Source organism: Mustela lutreola, chromosome 2, assembly GCF_030435805.1.
Source record: "Mustela lutreola isolate mMusLut2 chromosome 2, mMusLut2.pri, whole genome shotgun sequence".
NCBI classification, from domain to species: domain Eukaryota; kingdom Metazoa; phylum Chordata; class Mammalia; order Carnivora; family Mustelidae; genus Mustela; species Mustela lutreola.
This window is the reverse complement of record NC_081291.1, coordinates 47113260-47133656: the sequence shown is the minus strand read 5'-3', so window position 1 is coordinate 47133656 and position 20397 is coordinate 47113260. Positions and strand designations below refer to the sequence as shown.

The 20397-nt window shown below is 42.9% G+C and overlaps 1 protein-coding gene across 6 annotated transcripts in view; it reads right to left on the bottom strand.

Annotated features, from left to right (window-relative positions):
* The window catches only part of ITPR1 (inositol 1,4,5-trisphosphate receptor type 1), a 326972-nt gene that overhangs the window by 133712 nt on the left and 172863 nt on the right, over positions 1–20397 (bottom strand). For all 6 annotated transcript variants that reach the window (XM_059161557.1, XM_059161558.1, XM_059161559.1 and 3 more), the window contains 10 exons: positions 20141–20302; positions 19879–20049; positions 19329–19394; positions 18171–18308; positions 15012–15137; positions 12400–12600; positions 10291–10542; positions 8949–9074; positions 6207–6335; positions 1755–1875 (listed from right to left, as the gene is read on the bottom strand). In XM_059161557.1, the coding sequence (XP_059017540.1) occupies positions 1755–1875; positions 6207–6335; positions 8949–9074; positions 10291–10542; positions 12400–12600; positions 15012–15137; positions 18171–18308; positions 19329–19394; positions 19879–20049; positions 20141–20302 (1492 nt within the window). The remainder of the gene's footprint in view (positions 1–1754; positions 1876–6206; positions 6336–8948; positions 9075–10290; positions 10543–12399; positions 12601–15011; positions 15138–18170; positions 18309–19328; positions 19395–19878; positions 20050–20140; positions 20303–20397) is intronic.

Sequence of the window (20397 nt, the reverse complement as noted above, 5' to 3'; positions counted from 1 at the left end):
TAGTTTTGACAAAAATATTCTGGTGTTGCAAGATGTTGACAGCAGGGGAAACTGGGTGAGGGGCATATGGGAACTCGTGTGTTCCCCTGGCAACCTTCCTATATGTCTAAAATTCATCCAAAATAAAAAGCGTAATTAAAGAAGGAAAATAACTACGACCAACAATCCTTTTTTTTTCATACGGAAAATCCAACAACCTCCAAAAAACAAGACAACAACCGCCTATCTTTAATGGTTCATATGACCAGAAGCAAAGAAGAGGTGCCATATTACCTGTATCTAACTGTAAAAACAAAGCTAGCACTCTGGAAGAAGCAATCTGAGAAGCAATTGTTTAAATCCAATTAAAAACAAAAACAAAAACAAAAAAACCTAGTGTGGGTTAAGGAACCATCAGCCAGCCAACGAATTTTAATAGTTTAATAAAACAAGTGAGAAATTTGGGGAAGAAGATAAGAATAATACAAAACACACACACACACACACACACACACACACAAAACCAGGCTGCACAGCATATAGTCAGATAGAAATAAAGTACACCAGATACCCCCTTCTGAAGATAAACCATAAAAAACAGTGAACTTTGGTGTGATTTTAGTCAGGAGGAGGCATTCCCCAAGAGGCACATGTCTGAATTCCTGGGGGGCTGTGCTGTTTTCATGCCCTGCCACTTAAAAGACATCCCCTCCCTCTGTCTTTTCTCGTCAGTTTCAAGCCAATTAAAACATTTCATCTCCCTAATGAGCACTGACCTGGTCAGCTGGGCAACCTGCCTGAATTTTACTCAACAACTTCATGACGCATAACCTTCTGAGGGCAGAATAGTGAGTTCTGGGGATACTGCCTCAGAATCTTGGCTCTGGGGTATCACGTCATAGCCCTATAGCGTACACACTTTCAAAAGCCTCATCTCTTATTATGTAATAGAACTGCGTAGATAATACAAAGATGCCAACACCTACCACGTGAGAGTCAAGGAAATCAGGATTGGGAGGACTGACATCAGGTAAGTCACCCTAGAGACAGCATCTGTATTTGCTGGGCAACTACTCAACAGTGCCGAGAACCTCACCTGTTTCTGCTGATGCTCTCAAGGGATGGAAATCGCTACTACAGGGAGAGAACTCTTCTTAAATTTCGGCACGCAGGGGAACTCCTTGCTTAACATTTATGAAGGGGAACAGGGCCAAGAAATAGAGCCTGCTTAAGTCCGGGTGAAGGGAGCAGTAATTTTTAAGACTTCCTTTCAAAGCTGCCAGAGAGGTGACAAGTAAGGGGTGGGGAAGAGGGAATGGAGCACCATTTATCATGGAGTCAAAAGGGATCAGTGCACCATTTCTGAGAAAGGATGTTCCCTGGGCTTGTACTTCATAGGAAGAAAGTTTCCATACGGTCAAATACACTTACTGGAGTAAACAAATTCATTTCTTGCCTGAGAGATTTCCCAGAGCCTTCAATTAGCTTGTGTGCCCTGGGACTTGCCAAGAGTTGCCTCACACTGAACCATGCACTCTTACTTTTTCAAAGGCTAGCTTTCTTTGGGACTTACTGGCTCTTGACTTTGGAAGATGCTGGGTTGGTAGATGAAAGCAAGGGTTAGCAATCAAGATTTCCATTCCAGTTCTGCCTCTGCAACATCCTGCATGCAGAACTTCAGAAGAGCTATAACAAGCGCTTGAGAAATGGCTGTCTCTAATACTGGCAGGGAGTTCATTTTCATCATGTTCAATCCAAACTGCACGATATCTTACCTACATCAGAGAGCACCCGGATACAGCTCTCCACGGAGGCTTTTTGGCTCGGCATCAACCAGTTGCAGTGGTAAACCCTGAACACGCCTTGCAGCAGTTGCACAAAGACCGGCTGGCGAGTCTGCAAGTAAGAGAGGCCGAGAGACGGGCAGTATGACGTTTCTGCAGATCACAGATATGCCCGTCAGAAACAGACATTGCATTGAATGGTGGGTTAAGAGTAATGGACCCTTTGCAAGAGTGAGAAGGGGGTGACCGGTTATTGGCAGGATTCTAGAAGTTGCCTAGCCTAAGGAAGAAAAAAATTAGAAGCATTTTAAGGGCATCTATAAACTTGATACCAACTGAGTCTGACCAGAAGAACAAACCATGGAATTAATGTGAAAACTGGTATTACTGTCCGGTTACCAACAGGCAGTATGACGTCAGGCAAATTACCTCATGTTGCTGAGCTTTTTTTTTTTTCTTAATATTTTATTTATTGCTTTGAAAGAGGGACAGTTCACAAGTAGGCAGGGGGGTGGGGTGGGGGGGGGGGAAGCAGGCTCCCCGTGGAGCAGAGAGCCTGATGAGGGACTAGATCCCAGAACCCTGAGATCATGACCTCAGCCAAAGGCAGAGGCTTAACCCAACTGAGCCATCCATGTCTCTGAGCTTTAACTTCACCTAATATATAAAATATAAAATATATAAAATAAGTGGACTGAGGCAGATTAACCCAAAGTTCCTTCCAGATGTTATTTCCTATAAGCAGAACCTCTACTTTTAACCAGAAAAAACAAACTGATGAGTGGATCTCACCAAGAATGTTTACTTATTTGTAGCAGTGTCTTCAGTGATATCAACAGCAGACAGTTCGGATGGTTACTCATTAGAAGTATTCATTTACTACGGATGAGGGAGTTAATGATATGGTAGAATCTATTCCTAGGACGGTACAAATGTGTACTCTTTTTATTAAAGTAATAGAACTCCAACATTTACTTCCTCAGTTTGACAGTGCTTTCTGAATGCATTTCAAAGTTATATTATGGTCTCCACCCAAAGCTACCCGGGTCATGGTAGCTTTGACCTGCAAGGCAAACTTCACTGTGTCCAGTGAGCTACTCCATGGGATTTCAGTCTGGGGAAAGAGGACTTACATAGCCCCTCCATAACACAGTGGGAGTTAATATAGCAAAGAAAAAAAGCATTAAAAAACTCTAGAAAGGTTTCTGAGATAGAAGAAAAACAACAGAAAGTGCTGGGGTAAGGGGGAAGAAACTCTATTAGAAGAAAGTACAACAGGTCAATAAAAATTCAGAACCTCTTCTATGAACAATGTTCAGGTAACTTACACTTATTAGGTGCCACATTTGGGGACTCAACTAACAATCCTGTGGCAAACAAACTGCCTTAATGCTATACCTACAAAATGGAGGCCCAGAAAGCTTAAAAGAAAGTTCACCAAAGAACGGACAAGTGGTGGCAGAGCAGTGAGTCAACGTCAGAGCTCTCTGACGCCAACAACTTGTGCTCTTTCAACCAAGGTCACCTGCAAACCGGGATCTCACTGCTTTCTTCAGGAAGTACTTTCTGTGCCACATGCCAAGGCCTAAGGGCTTTTTGCCTCTCACTGAACCCTCACCAAGACCCAGAGAAGTCAACATCCACCCCACTGGCTGGAGTTGTGATGAGAACCCAACACCCAAATTCAAAGAGTATCTCTGAATTCAAAATTCAAAAAGTATCTTTGACTAAATTAATTCAATGGAACCAGTGTTTATTAGGCTCTGTTTATTAGGCTCTGTTCTTCTGACCTCTGGAAAAACAAAAAATGAATTGGCCAGAATAGCTTCCATTAGGCATCACTTCACTTGACCTCATGGCTGCCCAACACCTTCTACATATAATCCTCCCTGTTCTTGGGTCCTGAAGCCCTGCTTGTTCCTTGAATCCTATCCTACGTGCGGACAGAGTGAAGTGAAAACCTTCCTCTGGCTTCTGGAGTATCTTGTCTCTAACTATTTGTGCTGTGCCCAGTCCCTTCTAGTAAACCATTTCATTTTCTGGGCCACGACTTCAAGGAGCCAATGTATAAATTTGGATTCTGCCACTCCATTCTCCTGAGTCTCACCGATTCATTTACTTATTCAATGAGTCAGCAACTACTAGGTTCCAAGCACAAAGCGAGGCACAGGGACAGAGCAGGGTCACAGACAACTGGGCACCTAAGACATAACCACGTCCTTCTTACCGTAGCTGACAGTCTAGCAGGGAAAAGCACAAGTTCTTATTCACTAAGCCTCTCCTACGCACCAGGCATTATGCTAGATGTTTCATAAAACATTATTTCTTGTGCTCACAATAACCTGTATGGCGGATACTACATTTCTGCTTCAAATGCAAGCCAAGAGGTTCGGAAGTTCAGTGGCCAAGGCAAGTCCACAGAGCCAGTAAGGGACAGAGTGAGGATTTGAGACCAGCTTTATCCCGCTCTAAAGCCTCCAAAATTCTATTCTTCCTCTCTGGATCCCATAGTTCCAGCTGCTCCCCGGACATTCCACGGGCAACATAAATGCAACACAGCCAAACCCAAATTCACCATTTCCCTTCCTCATATGTTTGGGCTGAATGAAAAGAAGGAAACAAACAAACAAACAACAAAAAATAAACAAGGAAGGAAGCCAGGAAGGAAGTAAAAATCTAGCTGGGGAAATGAGGCATATACTTCTCAGCATATAAACAAAATAAAACAAACTATGAGAGATCCAAAAATAATATTCCTTGAAAATAAATGTCCTAGAAATTCATAAGCTACCCCTTAAAAAACAAAGCTAAAACCACTTTAGACTTTGTATTCTAAGTATATATAGACTACCTGGGTATTGCTAGGAACTTATAACATTTATATTGAAGATTCATCTCTCTGACAAGTCTGGCTTATTAGGCGGTCCAAAAATTGGCTTCAGAGTAAGGCAGTATGAGGAGACCGAAGTGACCAAAATAGAAAACCAAAACTCAAGTTCCCGTTTAATGGTTTTCCAATTAATGTGACTGATTTACTTTGACATTTTGGTTTTGTAATACTGTTTCACAATCTATAGGAGAATGGGCATTGCTGTGGTGATTGTCACTTGAAATTAAATTACAAAAGAAGCAAGTCTAATCTTAGTAACCAAAGCATCTTCCCTAGCTGGCTCTCTGTGTAATAGTACTTGGTAAGGAGCATGTTCTGTTCTCTAGGAACTCATGTGCTTGGGATCCAACCAGTTTCTGCTCCCTAATTACTCATGAACAAGTACAGACATTTGAAAGGCAATCCTTCTAACTCTGGGATACTTTCACTTAACTGCTAGCTTTTATAGCTATTTCTAATTAAACAGAAGGTTACCAGTAGTCCCAAGGAAAGGTATCTCAATAAAAAAATTCTATAATTCAACTTTTTGCATCAGAAAGAAGCAGGCTAAAATCATGATTATGCCACCTCAGTCAATGGCTGTGACCCTGACTGAGCACGGTAATTAAACTTTCTGAGCCTCAGTTTACACAGCTGAAAATGGGAAAAGTATTATCTACCTCATGGGCTGTATTAGACTCATACGAACTCTTTGCATATTAATGAACTATAGCAGTATCTAATTAATGCATCAGGGAATATTACACTGACCAAGAATCACCCTTCCCTTAGAGCATTTACCTTCATTAGGATTATGTCTATACTCCAGCAACCCTGGGCCACCCATCAACCCCAGGACAGGCTCTATCTCCTCCTACGACAAGGAGGGTATTTCTCTTCTGACTGCTGGAGACCAAGATTAGATTTTATCCTGCAGCAAGACTCACACAGCGGTTAACCCAGATTTACGTTATAAAGAGAAGGATGATTTTTTTCCAAGTCAAAGAATGATACCATCCCCCAGATCCATGGATTCCTACCTTTGGACCTGGTGGGAATCGTGACACGGGGCCATGATGGTACACAGTCCCAGGAGTGCCACGCATGAAGGTGTGCATACGCCCGCAGGGCTGGGCCATGCAGCAGTACCCCTGGCTGGCTGCACGACTTCTCACACTAGCCCCTCACCATGTCGGGTAAACTCCAGGCGCACATTTGGGAGATAGAATCGAGATCTCCAAATGTGTTTTTAAGAAGCATTAATAACAGGGAAGCACCTATCTGAAAGCTGCGTCTCCTTCTTCTAAGATTAGAGGGGAGGAATCAACAAGAAGGAAGGGGGAAGAAAAAGCATCTTAAGGGGCTAAAAATCAACAACCAATAGAATCATCTGGTTTAGAACAACATCCTTAGGTGCTTCTTTAGTCAAGGGACCCCCCCCCCCGCCACAGAAGGAAAAGCACCTTGTCCGAAAGCTCTGCAGAATGGCTCACGGACAGCGGCTCACTGCCAAATCCGGGCGGACAGCCACCGCCCAAGTTCAGCTGTGAATGCCCTGCCCTTGCCCTTCTTACCTGCAGCGTCGTGCTCTGGTCCGAGAAGGGAGAACTGAAGAAAGTGGTGACGATGCTCATGACAATTTCAGTAACATACTTCTCCAAAATGGAGTCTGCGTGTTTCCGGTCACTGGTGTTGTTACAGGCCTGTAAGGCAAGTGGACGTTTCAGACATGGCACCAAAACCTGCAGGTCAGTGGTAGGATTAAGAAATCTGGGGCCACTACTGCCGATTACCCCCTTAACAAATGAAAGGGAAGGGCTTGCAGATTGATACGTCTCCCTCTTAGGAATTACAGTAGTAACAACAGTAAATCATGCAGGAAGAGACGCTAATCCACTCAGACATCACACAGAGACACACAAAACCGGGATGGCACCTAGAGGGCCATTGCTTCCCAATTCCTAGCCATGTGTGGCAAATCTAAAACCTTTAAAAGGCAGCTTAAGGCATAGTCACTACAGTTATCTATACTGTCCCCTAAAAGCAAATTTGTCTTCCTGGTGAAGCCACTCATCTCTTGTCAGCTATGGTTTCCTATCCATGTAATCAAGAGAATCAAATACATCAGTGAGGTCCATTGTGTGTGATGCTCTCCAAACCTACAAACTTTCACACATTCTTTCATTCAGTAGAAAAGTTAATATAAAGTTGTCACATCACTATGTTGTACAGTGGAACTAATGTCACATTGTGTGTCAACTAGACTTCAATTTTTAAAAAGTTAAGGATATGCAATGCTGTTGAAAGTAGTGGGCTGTAAATCAGAGTCACGGACTCTAAGTTTTGGGGTAAGGAGAGACTTCAGATTTTACTTACATTCTACTTAATTATGCTGCTTAAAATAAGATCAGACATTTAGAGGCAATGGTTTAGAAAATACATTCTTAAAAATCAAGTTTTATGGGGTGCCTGGGTGGCTCAGTGGGTTAAAGCCTCTGCCTTTGGATCAGGTCATGACCCCAGGGTCCTGGGATTGAGCCCCGCATCGGGCTCTCTGCTCGGCAGGGGGCCTGCTTCCTCCTCTCTCTCTGCCTGTCTCTCTGCCTACTTGTGTCTGTCAATAAATAAATAAATAAATAATCTTTTTAAAAAATCAAGTTTTATTACCAAATTCGTTACTTACACAGTTTGGGACATTAACATTACTCATAAAAATTTATGAAGGGCAAAAAAGAATCAAGTTTTATTAACTAACTACCATGTTCTAAGCTTAATGCTGAGCAGTCTGTAGACAAATTCAGAAAATGAAATTAGCAACTCATTTTACATTTCTGAATAATGTAATGTAGAGGTCAGCAAAATTAAGGGCTGGTGGCTGCTTTTATAAATAAAGTTTTATTGGAACACAGCCATGCCCACATGTATACATATTGTCATGGCTGCTTTCAAACTACCAAGGCAGAGTTGTGATACAGAACAGATGGCTCACCAAGCTGAATGTTTTAATATCTGGTCCTTTATGGAAAACTTTGCTCAGCCTGATTCAAAAAAAGAAAGAAAGAAAAAAAGAAAAAACAAAAAAACAAAGCAGGGGTCCCTGGGTGGCTCAGTCTGTAAAGCCTCTGACTCTTGACTCCACTCAGGTCTTGCTCTCAGGGTCATGAGTTCAAGCCCCACATTGGGCTCCACACTGGATATAGTCTATTTTTTTTAAAAAAAATTTTTTTAAGCATAAAATAAAAATAAAACAAAACATGCCTTTCTTTCCAATCTCTAAAACCCAGATTTATGGGATTAAAAGAGACTAGGAGGAATTTGACATTTAAAAAATATATATATGTCTGTGATACCAATACCTGAGTACTATTAAATAAAGTCCTCAATTGGGAAGAAAACAAGTTCCTATAGGTTCCTTGTCTTACACTGATAACTGTACATTCAAGCAGAAATTATCATAGTCTAGGACTCTAGAGTGCACTTTTCTTTTCAACACGTATCCGAAATTAAGGTTCATCTTACAATTATTCTCTCTTGGTTGCCACCACCTCTCCCCTAAATCCACCATCACAAAACTTCTAGTGTATCTATGGTGTGCCTTGTCAGGCTGTAGGTCTTGCAGCCTTAAGATTAATGTTAAGCTTCAAGCAAAACCAAATCAAGAGTATGAAGCCCAGTTCAATGGCTGGTCAGGAAAGCAGATCCAAAGGGAAGTGCTTCGCAGGATCCTCGACACCAGATGGAAGGAGAGAAATGCTCAAGCTTAGGACAGTGTCCTTCAAGGAGACATAGTGTCAAGGAAAAGAAAACTTTTAAATCTGATTGTATTATGTCTCAGATTTAAAAAAAAAAGATTTTATTTATTTATTGGACAGAGAGCGAGAGATCATAAGCAGGCAGAGAGGCAGGCAGACAGAGAAGAGGAAGCAGGCTCCCCACTGAGCAGAGAGTCTGATGTGGAGCTCGATCCAGGACCCTAAGACCATGATCTGAGCCAAAGGCAGAGGCTTAACCCAGTGAGCCACCCAGATGCCCCATGTCTCAGATTATTATTCACAGATCAATCCATAAAGGATGAAGTGAAAAGCAGAAATGATCCATCTTCCTTGACACATGACACATAAAATCTATTCTCTGTTAGGAGTAAAAGGTAGAAAGTAATGAGACATATGCGAGGCCAAGAAACACATCTGCCTCCCTGTGCCACACATTAATGAGTTGAAATTATGTGGCTATTTTTCTTACGCCTGCATAAGGATGTCCAGACACACTTGTACATACACACTTGCGCTCTGCTGCTCAGTTCCAGAGAGCCTTACCCTGCAGATGTCTACAAGGAAATTCTCAAACAATTTCCACATGTGATTGCTGGTGTAAATCTCCTTCATTTCCACCTCCGTATCCACATAGCAGTGATTAAGGAAGTTAATGTATGCAATTTTAACCTGAAGACGGAAACAGACTTCTATGAAAAACTGATTTGGTATACATGGAATAAGAGAAACGCAAATCAAAACTCTGTCAGACCACTCTTTTCACCTATCAGATAAGAGTCCAGAAGTCTAAGTAGACAAGGCTGTGAGAAAAAGGCAATCTTGTCATTTCCTCCTTCACGAGAATCACCAGTTATTATCATCTCATTATAGTCTCATAAGCCTGTTAAACAGCCATGCAGGGCAATTACAGAACATCCACACAATAAAATTTTTATGTAACTATAAAAAAGGAATGTGGAATCTCTTTATGAATTTATATAAAAGGAAGAACAGTGTATCCAGAATGTCACCTTTTGTATTAAAAAAATTAAATAAATGGGGGAATGAAGAACATATATTTATATTTGTTTATATGCAGAATTCTAGACGATGCACAAGAACATAATAAATGATTTTCTGTGGGGTGGGAGGGAGCAGATTAGGACACTTTTCATAGTTTACTCCTTTATAGTCTCTGCTATTTGAACTTCTCAAAAAAATTATCTAAAAACATACTAGCATATATATGATACATACTATATATACTGTATACAAATATATGTATATTTAGTTTAAGATAAAAATTAAGAGTATATATTTTAAACATATAAAGCCAAACTATATTCTGGATGATCCAATGTTTTTCTGTCATTTTTGTTACCAGCCAATATATATGAACAAGAAAATGGACAGCTTGGAAGGAATCATTTTCAAAATCAAACTGTTATTTATTATGGGTGGTAGATTTTCATATTGCTTACCTGTAGTTCCTCAATATTTTATAATTGTCATTATTGTTATAATACAGATTTTCATTTTAAAGAATAAACTTGCAGAATCGGGTCTTCCATGCCCATGAACCATATCTCAACCCATTCAATCTCATTTTTTCATTCATTCATTCAAAGGGGATTCAAAGAATCCTCTTTGCTCAACAGGCTGTTATTAGTTACCAAGAACAGAAGCACAGCAGCAGATTCCCACGGTTCTCAAGGAGACAGCAGGAAAGACTAACATCCCCTCACCGACGAGCTTTATGCACAAAATCAGCATTCGAGAAAATGTTGTTTCCACCAACTGAGACCTCACTATGAAATGAGCTGCAGGTCTCAGCACTGTGAGGTCTCGTGTGGGCCGGCAACAGCTCCACACGCCACACACAGAGGCATGAGAAAGGCTCACTCACCTCGGGGATGCAGTCCTCGTGGGTCACGACGCGGACGATGTCATCCAGCGGGAGCAGGGAGTTGCACTTGATCTCCGTGTAGACGTTTTTGCCCTCAGTGCACACGGCCAAGAGCTCCACCAGGTGGATGTGATACATGAGAGGGCTGTTCTCGTCCATCCGGTCCCTCTCTGACCTCATCATCTGGATCAGGGTCTGGAAAGAGGCTCTGTCGTTGTAGAACACGAGGACGTCTTCTCCCGAATTAACCAGCTATAAAAAGAACAGGGCTTGTTTATATTACAGGCTTGCGGAGGTGGGGACATCATTGAAAAAATATCTACTTGCAGAGAAGGAGAGCTGCTTTGTCAGCTTTTGCTTTCCAAAACCAGTCTCACCTTTATTACTAAACTCATCTAAATTTCATTCACTTCTATTAATCAATAACTAAAAATCTGCAGCAGCAGCACTTTAATAGACAGATACAGGTATATGACAGTGGCCTTAAACAAAACTACCAGGGGAAGAGAAAGTCTGCAGAACCACATTCATGTACCCAGTGGAAATGAAGATTGCAAGCTTGCATGTGGATTTCCAAACCTAATATTTAGGCTATGATTTTTCTTTTCAAAAATGTTTCCATTGGGGCACCTGGGTGGCTCAGTGGGTTAAAGCCTCTGCCTTCAGCTCAGGTCATGATCTCAGGGTCCTGGGGTCGAGCCTCATGTCGGGCTCTCTGCCTTCTTCCTCCTCTCTCTGCCTGCCTCTCTGCCTACTTGTGATCTCTGTCTGTCAAATAAATAACTAAAACCTTAAAAAAAATAGTTTCCATCTTTTTTATGCTTGAGAAGTAGTATCCGTTTTACAACTCTTTCATATACTGCCTCCTCTCTTCACAATGATCAATTATCCACTTCTTACTAAGGTATGTCTTCCTTTCAATACTGCTTCAAAGTATCAGGGCATTCCTACTTATAACTTGCCCCCAGGACTGTGTGTGTGGCTTCTCATTAGTTCGCTTAATAGTAAATCAATTTCAGGAAATACAGAAGATCCAAAAAGGGCTGGCACAGAAGTCAAAAAACATATAGTCCATAATATCTGCGTAATAACAACTCACTTCTGTCAGCTCTAATTAGGTGCCAGATACCACGACCAACATTCCACATGGATCTAACCTCCCTGTGCCTCAGTTTTGCCCATAAAACTGAGGACGAAATTGATACCTAACTCATGGTGCTGCGTCCTGTAGATGAGACAAATGATTATATGCAAATTGCTTAGAACCTTGACTAGAGTAGGGCAGCCTTCCCATAATGTTAGCTCCTATTGTCACCGTCGTTTCCCTGAGCTGGCATGTCAGCTTCTTGGCTGAATACCACCGTGCCTTCATTTTATAGGAAGGCACACTGAGGGTTGGCAAGTCATCAGGTCACTGTGCCAATAAAGTAGTATAGCTTACACTCACATCCCAGGTCAAGTCAATTCTTTTAAACATACTACACTACCTTCCCCTGGAACCCTGTTTCTTATTAAATGGGAATTATAAATCCAAGTGTTAAATGGATTTACTTGATATTTCATTTTTATTTTTCAACAGGTGGGAAGATTCAACTGAGTCTATTTGAACACAGGTGTGGCAGAGGGCCTTCCCGGTCAGACAGCATCCCATGTGGCCCTGACTGCCCACAGACAACCCAGTGGGACTTTGTCCCAATTCTACTGACCAGCTTCTTCTTGTGAATCAGCAAGCAACAATTTTTCTAGCTAGTTAAGCGAATAATTAAAGAAACTGTCATATAATCCACAGGAATGTAGGCTGTTCTGGCTCAGTGGTTTCTATCTATATTTAATCTCTATTCTTTGTAATTTTTGTTCAATATTCCTATTTTTTTCTCCTCTCAGAAGAATCTGAGCCAAAATGCCTTAAAATAAATAGATATGCTGCTATGAAAAAGTCAGATCAGACTCTCACTTCTACATACAATTTAAGCTCACAAATACACACCACAATTACGTTTTGTCCATTTATGTGGCTCCAGGAGAGGGTGCCAGTTCGTACAGAGAGCAAGAATTTAAAAATTTGCCAGAAACTCTAGATGAAGGTATATAGAAACAAACAGCTGTCACCTCAGCCATGACCATGTCTTGGCACTTTTTGATGAATTTCCCTTCTGCCTTGACGATCGTCTGCAAGAATTTTATGTACTGGACGTTTCGACCATGGGTCTCAATGCAGTGAACAAAATGCTGGACAACCCGCTCATTGATCTCACTGCAGAGCTGGAAATTGTTCATGAAGATGTGCTGCATGGTGACCGCCTCCAGGATCTGGCACAAGAGTGAGGGCAGGAGCACAGGGAAATGGTCAAAAGGTGGACAGAGCGGAGTCAAGTGAGAAAGAGAGTCTAGCAGTATGCACAGAGAGAAGCGTTGAAACCCACAAAGACACCTTTCTCCTTTCTCACTTCTGTACTGCCTTCTTTTGTAAGTTGTAATAAACCCATGGAAAGGGAAACGAATCACTTGTCTCCAGCTCAGTGAACTACAGCGGAAACCCCAGCACCCACGTCCAGAAACGAAAGGCCTCACCCCGCCATTTAATTCATTTTGATTTCTGCAACTACAGATTAGTTTTGCCCGCTGTCAAGCCTCATGTACTCCCTTCCTGTCTGGTTTCTTTTACTCACAGTCCAACTGCAACGCTCTCAACATGCTGTTGTGTGTATCAATAGTCTGTTCGTGGTCACTGCTATGGAAGTTCCATGGCCTGGATAAACCACCACGTGCTTCTCTGTTCTATTGCTGATGGGCATTTGGGGGCGGATTCAGTTTCAGTACCAAGTAGTAACACTACTCTTAGCACCAATAGTGCTGCTCTGAGCATTCCGGAACGTGTCTTCTGCTAAGCTTTAATATACGTGCATTTCTGTTGGGTTTCCACCCAAGAGTAGAATTGCTGGGTTGCGAAGTACAAGCGTTTGGCTTGAGACAGAACTTGCCAACAGCTTTCAAAAGATGTTAACAATTTCCATTCTACACTAGAGCTTTTCCATACCCAAGTTGGGTTACAGTGTTTGGTTTTTGTTTGGTTACAGTCTCTTTGGTTTTTGTCATACTTTGTTGTGCAAATCTTAGCTAATTTACACTTCTCTGATGATCACTTTGCCCCATTTACTGGCTATCGGGATTTCTTCTATGGATGATTTCATTATAAACTTTTTTTTAACCTATTTTTAAAAATAGGTCATCCTTTGGATTATGGACATTGGGGAGGGTATGTGAGAGTGGTGAAATGTTTAAGCCTGATGATTCACAGACCTGTACCCCGGGCATATAATACATTATATGCTAATAAAAATAATTTTTAAAAATGGGTTGCCCTTGGGCACCGGGGTGGCTCAGTGGGTTAAAGCCTCTGCCTTCGGCTCCGGTCATGATCCCAAGGTCCTGGGATCGAGCCCCACATCGGGCTCTCTGCTCAGCAGGGAGCCTGCTTCCTCCTCTCTCTCACTGCCTGCCTCTCAGCCTACTTGTGATCTCTATCTGTCAAATAAATAAATAAAATCTTTAAAAAAAAAATAAAATAAAAAAAATTTTAAAAAAAATGGGTTGCCCTTTTCCTTATGGACTTTTTTTGAGTTGGTTATATATTCTAGATAGGAATTCTTTATTGGACACATGTAATGCAAATGTCCTCTCCCTGTCTCTGGTTTGCCTCTGAAGGATCTTAATAATGTCATTTGGTGAATAGAAGTTTTTAAAGAAGTCTGGTTTACTGATATTTTCCTTTGTAATTAATGCTGCTTGTATCCTATGTAAGAAAATTTCACTTTCCACTAGGTCATCAAGATATTTTCATGTTATCTTCTAGAAAATTTATTTTCTATTTTTTACCCAGTCAAGTTTTATGTTTGGTGTGAGGTAGGGGGCTCTAAACTTTTTATCCTTTTTCCTTTCTTTCCCCATACATAACAAAGAGGAAGTATTACCCCTCAACCTTCCAGTCTTCTCCTCCAAAGCTCTAGGGGTACTAATGAACGAGTGAGTGTGCGTGTATTTACAAGGATATCCTTTGTAGAATTATTTACAAAGTCAAGAATTAGACATTGCCTCAATGTCCACTAATATGATAATGGTTTTTAAAATGTTACAGCCATACTATGGAACACCATGTAGCCATCACAACTTCTCATCAAAAATGAGAAAAATTTATGTAGCTATGACTTGCAAAAACAGCCATAGTATTAAGTGAAAAAAGCAAAATGCAAACTATAGAGTACGTCACCATTTTTCTTTAAAAAACTGCACAATACATACTTTCAAAACATATCTGACAAACTAAGATAGGACAGTTATGTTTTATATGAATAAACCATGTATTTGTATATATCTAATGTATTATATTATGCACACAGAAAACTTTATGCATGACCTCAGGAGGATGTAGCTAGAGACTGACAATCAGCAACTCTCTAGGGCTAAAATTTGATGTAATAAAGAATGTTAGGAAAAAAATATATCTTACCTTACCCTATCACTTCCTCCTCCCTTTCCCTGCTTTCTCCCCTAAAAAGATGGGGAGTGTTTACGTCCTCCCGAGAATTGGTCCAAATGTTCCTTTTAGAATGAATGTCGCATTATAACAAGTCCCTGTGGTCACCACAGCAAAAGAACAAGTTGTTCCTCTTACTGCTTCCTGCCCTCCCCTCACAGATTTCCAGACATGCCTGAGGTCTTACCCCTGGGTTGAGAAACAGGTTTATGTGTTTGTGTAGCAAGGCTTGATTCTGCTGGTTGCCTGCACAGAAATTCTGCAGGAATTCGTGAGCCAGCCTCATTATCTCCTGCATCTTGGTATCTTCAGCCTGTGTGGAAGGAGGCAGATGAATAATAGGTTGAAAACAGGGCTACGCTGTGGACAAAAGGTCAGCAGGTGACAGCACCTACCTTTCCGCCAGGAGACCCAGTTCTAGGACACGCTGAAGGCCTGTTTGTGTGAAAATACGGGGGTGCTGCACTGATGACACTGCAAAGAAGCCTGTAACTAATTCTACTGTCCTACGTTCTCTGCCACTAGCCACAAGCAGACACAAAAAGAATTTATTTGGGAAGAGTAGAATACAGAGTGGAAGCCATTTCTAACAATGCCCCAACTTTCTGAACGCACCCCCAATCCTGAGAGCAGAGTGACAGCACAACAACAGCCGACTGCGTCACTGCTGGTGAACCCACACCGCCCCAGCTCTCGGGCTCACCCTGTTTCATCTGCCGAACGTAAGCATGCATTAGAGCTCTTGGCAGGAGAGAACATGTCAGAGTAGAAATCTCTTTAGATTATAAACTTGGGCAAATACATCTGCCGTAATCCTGTCCTTGTCACCTCAGCCTCAGCATTTAACCCAAGAGTTAGTTTTCCCACCTGCAAAATGGGGATAATACCTGCCCCAGGCACTTCACACAGCTGATTATGTGATTCTCATTTCCTACCATAAAAACACACACTCGGTGTTCTTTAAGCATTAGATGCCCCGTGATAAGACAACTGATTACACCCTACTGCCATTCTACCCAATTCTAAACAAACCAACCTTTAATATAGTAAAAATGAAGGAGAATGAAATGGAATCATCCGTCTTATTTGTACAGTCAACAGTAACCTCCCTAAGTCGTCTCACTTATATGACCTCTTTCGAGCAGCCAGGAGCCTAACAGTTAAGAAGGCAAGCCCTAAAACCTGACTGCTTAGGGCTTATGCAGATCTACCACTCCCTAGCCATGTACTTAAGCATTCAGGGTCTTCGTCTCCTCCTCTGTGAAATGGAGGCAACAAAAATGCACACTTCGTATGGTTGTCATGAAGATTCAGTGCAAAATCCATGTCAAGTGCTGAGACAGTTATCACACCATCAACGTTAGCTACTGGTTCTGGTCTAGACCAGGGGTCAGACAGATACTTTGGGTTTTGTGGGTCAAAAAGCAAAAGAGAGAACATTTTGCAGGTACCACTAAGAATGTAACTATTGAAAAATAGAACAATCATTCTTAGCTAATATGCTGTATAAAAACAGGTGGTGGGCTGGATTTGGTTCATGTCTGCAGTTGGCTCCCCCTGATCTAGATAATAATCCTGGGAGAAAACAGGACACATCTGGGCAGAACAACTTACAGAAGGAATCTGAGCTACCAGCTTTAACAATCAAAAATGGGCAAGGTTAAGAGGAGTCCCATACAACAGAGTGGATATTACCGTTTGTCTCTCATTAACAGAGAAAGTGGCATGCCTTCCAGCTCTAAGAAATCAGAGGCCTTGGGACAGAGAGACACTGCTGGCCGGCAGCCGTAACCTCAAACAGTCCTGCACTCTTTCACTTCTTTGCTAAAAGGAGAATCTGCTGGGGCTCACAGAAACTAAAAACTTCATCATTTGAAATGGATTTTTACAAGGCAGGTAAGCTCTAAAGACATCACATAACAAGAGCGCATCTGTAGGAATTCCTCCACTGTTCTCCCACACTGGGATATCTGCACTCATGGAGTAACACACACACACACACACACACACACACACACACAATGTTTTCCCACCAATTCCAACCACATCAGGTTACCTGTTTTTTTCCATTAACACTACTCTACGAAGGCATGTATGTTTTCAAGGAAACTGAGGATATTAGGAGGCAAAGACAAGGCCAGCAAATTACCTCCTCATACTCTGTACACACAGCAAGGTAAATCAGCTTGCTGGTTCTAGCCTAAATGCCAGTCAAGTGAGGATGACATGCACACTTGTGCTAATGTCAGGTTAGTTAAGTTCCTGACCTCTTGGAGGGATTAAGCTTACACCTTATAGGTGGCTACTGAAAGGTTGATGAGCCTGAATCCTGTGGCCCCCGTGACTGTGGTGGTGGCCTCTGCCAAGAATTTCCTTGAGCACAGGCAGCTGGTGCAGCAAACAAGATCTGGGCCCCACACCTGAGCAGTGCTGGCTCTGTCATGTTGCTGCACTATGGAGGGAACGTATCGAACCTCTGGTGACAGTCTTTTCATCTAAAGTGGGGCTCCAAAAAGTATGACCTGTCTCATGCACTGTCTTAAGGAGATCAAGTGAACGAGTGAACAAAAGGACCTAGTGCAGCCCCCGGCGAGCACAAGCAGTGAGGCTTCTTCAGGCAACTCAATGCCAGCAAGGTTTTCTGGCAGTCACTGGTAAAATCAAGAGGCAGAAGTCCACGCCCTCGGGCTCTAAACTTCCCCAAGCCTCAGTCTCCTCATCTGTCAAGTGGGAACACCATGACAATGGCACTGGATTGTGGAAGCGAAGGGACAGGGCTTTCACAAATGCCCTGTCAGGCTGCACAGTGCCAAGCACCATTATCCTGCTTCCCTAAATCCTATCACTGTCAATGACAAATGCTGGCATGAAAGGATGGGACAGAGCGTATAACTTCTCATGAGAGAAAGAGGACTTAGAGCAACATATACGATAGACCCAAATACTTGGCCAGATGTCAGCACGCTACTGAGGACCTCCAAAGTAGGCAAGCCCCACGTTCCCACATGCATTTAGAAACCTGTAGGGCTTAAACTGCCTGCAGGGCATTTGCAGAGGATGCTGGAGAGCACAAGCCCGTGCGCAGAGCTCCGTCTAGCCAACCTTCATATCCAGCGTGGTGTGGGAGCAAGGCGAGAATCAACGGGCTCCTGCTTAGAATCTAAGAACTGGAGGCAGGTTACGGGTGACTTCACTTTATGAAGCTGTTAGTTTCATACGAGTGACCTACAAGCGCCTCACACTCAGCTCATCACATCGGCTTCATGTCTTCACCAACACCACCAAGCGATAAGGGCTGAGGAAAACATGGGGACCCGCCGCCCTCTGGGGAGGGGGACTGGCTCACCTTCTCGTAGGGGATCTGCAGCAGCTCCAGCACCACGGCATGCGCGCCCATGTTCCGCAGAAGCCGCTGCTGCTGCTTCCTGCTTTTCCTCACGGACGCGCTCTCCTGGACACAGAGTTTGCTGAGGCGGATCAGAATCTATCCGAGAGAGAGATCCCAAGTTTGTACCTCTGACCAAACCTCAGCTGTGAGCTCCAGGGTCCAACACGGTGACAACAGGCAATAACGGTGTATGTACATGCGAAATTTGCTGAAGCAAATCCTAAGTGTTCTCACCGCCTCCAAAGAGCTTACTCTGTGAGGTGATGCATATGTTAATGGACTTGATTGTGGTCATCATCCCACAGAGTATATCTATCCAATTATGGCATGTCATGTTTTAGTGAGATTATAATTTTTGTTTTGGGTCAATTATGCCTCAATAAAGCCAGACAAAATGAAAGAAATCAACCTCCAAAAACTAGAAAGCACAACTGAGAAAAAAAAAAAAAACCGTAGGTGCTGGTCATGGGCAGGGAGGCAGAAGTGATCACAGCATATTAAAACACCCAAAATGAGGGAGATCGTGTTCTAATACTCAGTATTCTTGTTAATAATATGAAGCTGAATCTCCATGTGGCTAAGAACATGCCCTTCCAGAGGATGCAGTGGATTAAGGCTTCAACCCAAAGTGGGATAATTTCAGAAAGATCTCCTAAAATGATGAGACTCAGCATCATTGCCAGGGACTCGAGAAGAGTGTGCTCTGTGGGTAAAAAACCCACAAAGCTCCCAACCTCCCAACTTTGAACCACCTTATGCAAAGATCTCTAAAGAGCTAGAGCCCTCAGGTGGACACTATGTGCCAGCCGCTGAGATGGAATTCTGATGGTTTTATCAATTAATCCTCTGGTCAGTTATAACCCCTCAGAAATACACGTGTTAGCTGCATCAATCAAAAGTGAGAAAACTGAGGATAAGTAAAAAAAAAAAAAAAAAAGCGGCAGAGGATGATTCGAACCAAGATCTGACCTTAAAACCCATGTATGTAACCTCTGCAAGCTTCTTTCGCCCTGTGAAACTTTACATGAAGGAAAAAGCCTAAGTGTTTGCACCTTCAACCTCACTATCACAGACCGTAGCTCCTAGGAGAGGAAAGCAGGCAGGAGGGCCACTTACCTCTTTTACCACCCTGTAGTTGTAGCTGCTGGTGCTCTCATGCTTTTGTGACTTGTTATTCCCGTCCTAGAGACCAAAATAAACGTAAGTGTGGTTTGTTTGGCCCTTGGGCAATAGTCTGTTCATTCGGCTTGGCATCGGCGTTTAGGAAGCAATGAGAATTTGGCAGTTTTCCTATCGTCGTGCTGGGTTTCAGCCCAACTCATTCAGATTGATGTGATTTCACTGATGTGGGAGAGGATTGGTGGGGGGGCAGCCTCCTGAGAACAGGTTCTTTCCCAGGTGGGTCTGCAAGGGAAAGCTGGTGCTCATCCTCTCGCAACAAAGTCTACTCCCCACAGTCCAAGGTAACACAGAAGAAGTAGCTAAACTTCCATTTTGCAGCTTATTTCCTAGGAGAATGGCTGTTACTGTGGCTACTTAATAAGCTAATCTCTTGTGAATAACGCTCAACCCACAATCTGCACTTTTTCCTAAAGCCAGAGGAGGGTACCCCGTTGTTGAGGAGCCCATCCATCTGCAAGGACAGTGTGAGCCTCATCTCACCCACCTCTGTTTTCTTATGTTCATTTTCACCAGAGGCACCATCCATGGCCTCATCAGGGCCCTGCCCTTTGTACACCCAGAGCTCTGACTTTTCCACGATGGATCTCAGCTGGTCCAAGTCTTGTTTGATCTGTTTGTAGTTGTCCACATCTTGGCTGGTAACAAGCAGCTGGACCTGAACAAAAACAACGGGTCAGCGGCGACAGCAGCCTCTCGGAAAGTCACGCGAAAAGCAGTAACAACACACAAACAGCAACCCCAGCTACCTGTTTGAAGGCCTGCAGGACCTCCTGCCTCTGACTGAAGTGCCGGAAGAGGAGCTGCAGCGCTCCTGAGACCAGGGGTGGGTAGTCGTGCATCGTCAAATGCAGCAAGACTCGGAGGAAGGTTCTGCCGCCGTGGTCGTCCAAGTCCAGGGGGGTGTTCTCCTCACTAAAGGAGCACAAGGAAGGGGGAAGGCCAGATGAGCCACAGAGGCCCTTCTCTCACGTGCTTGCACCCAGACACATCCACCAGTCAGAGT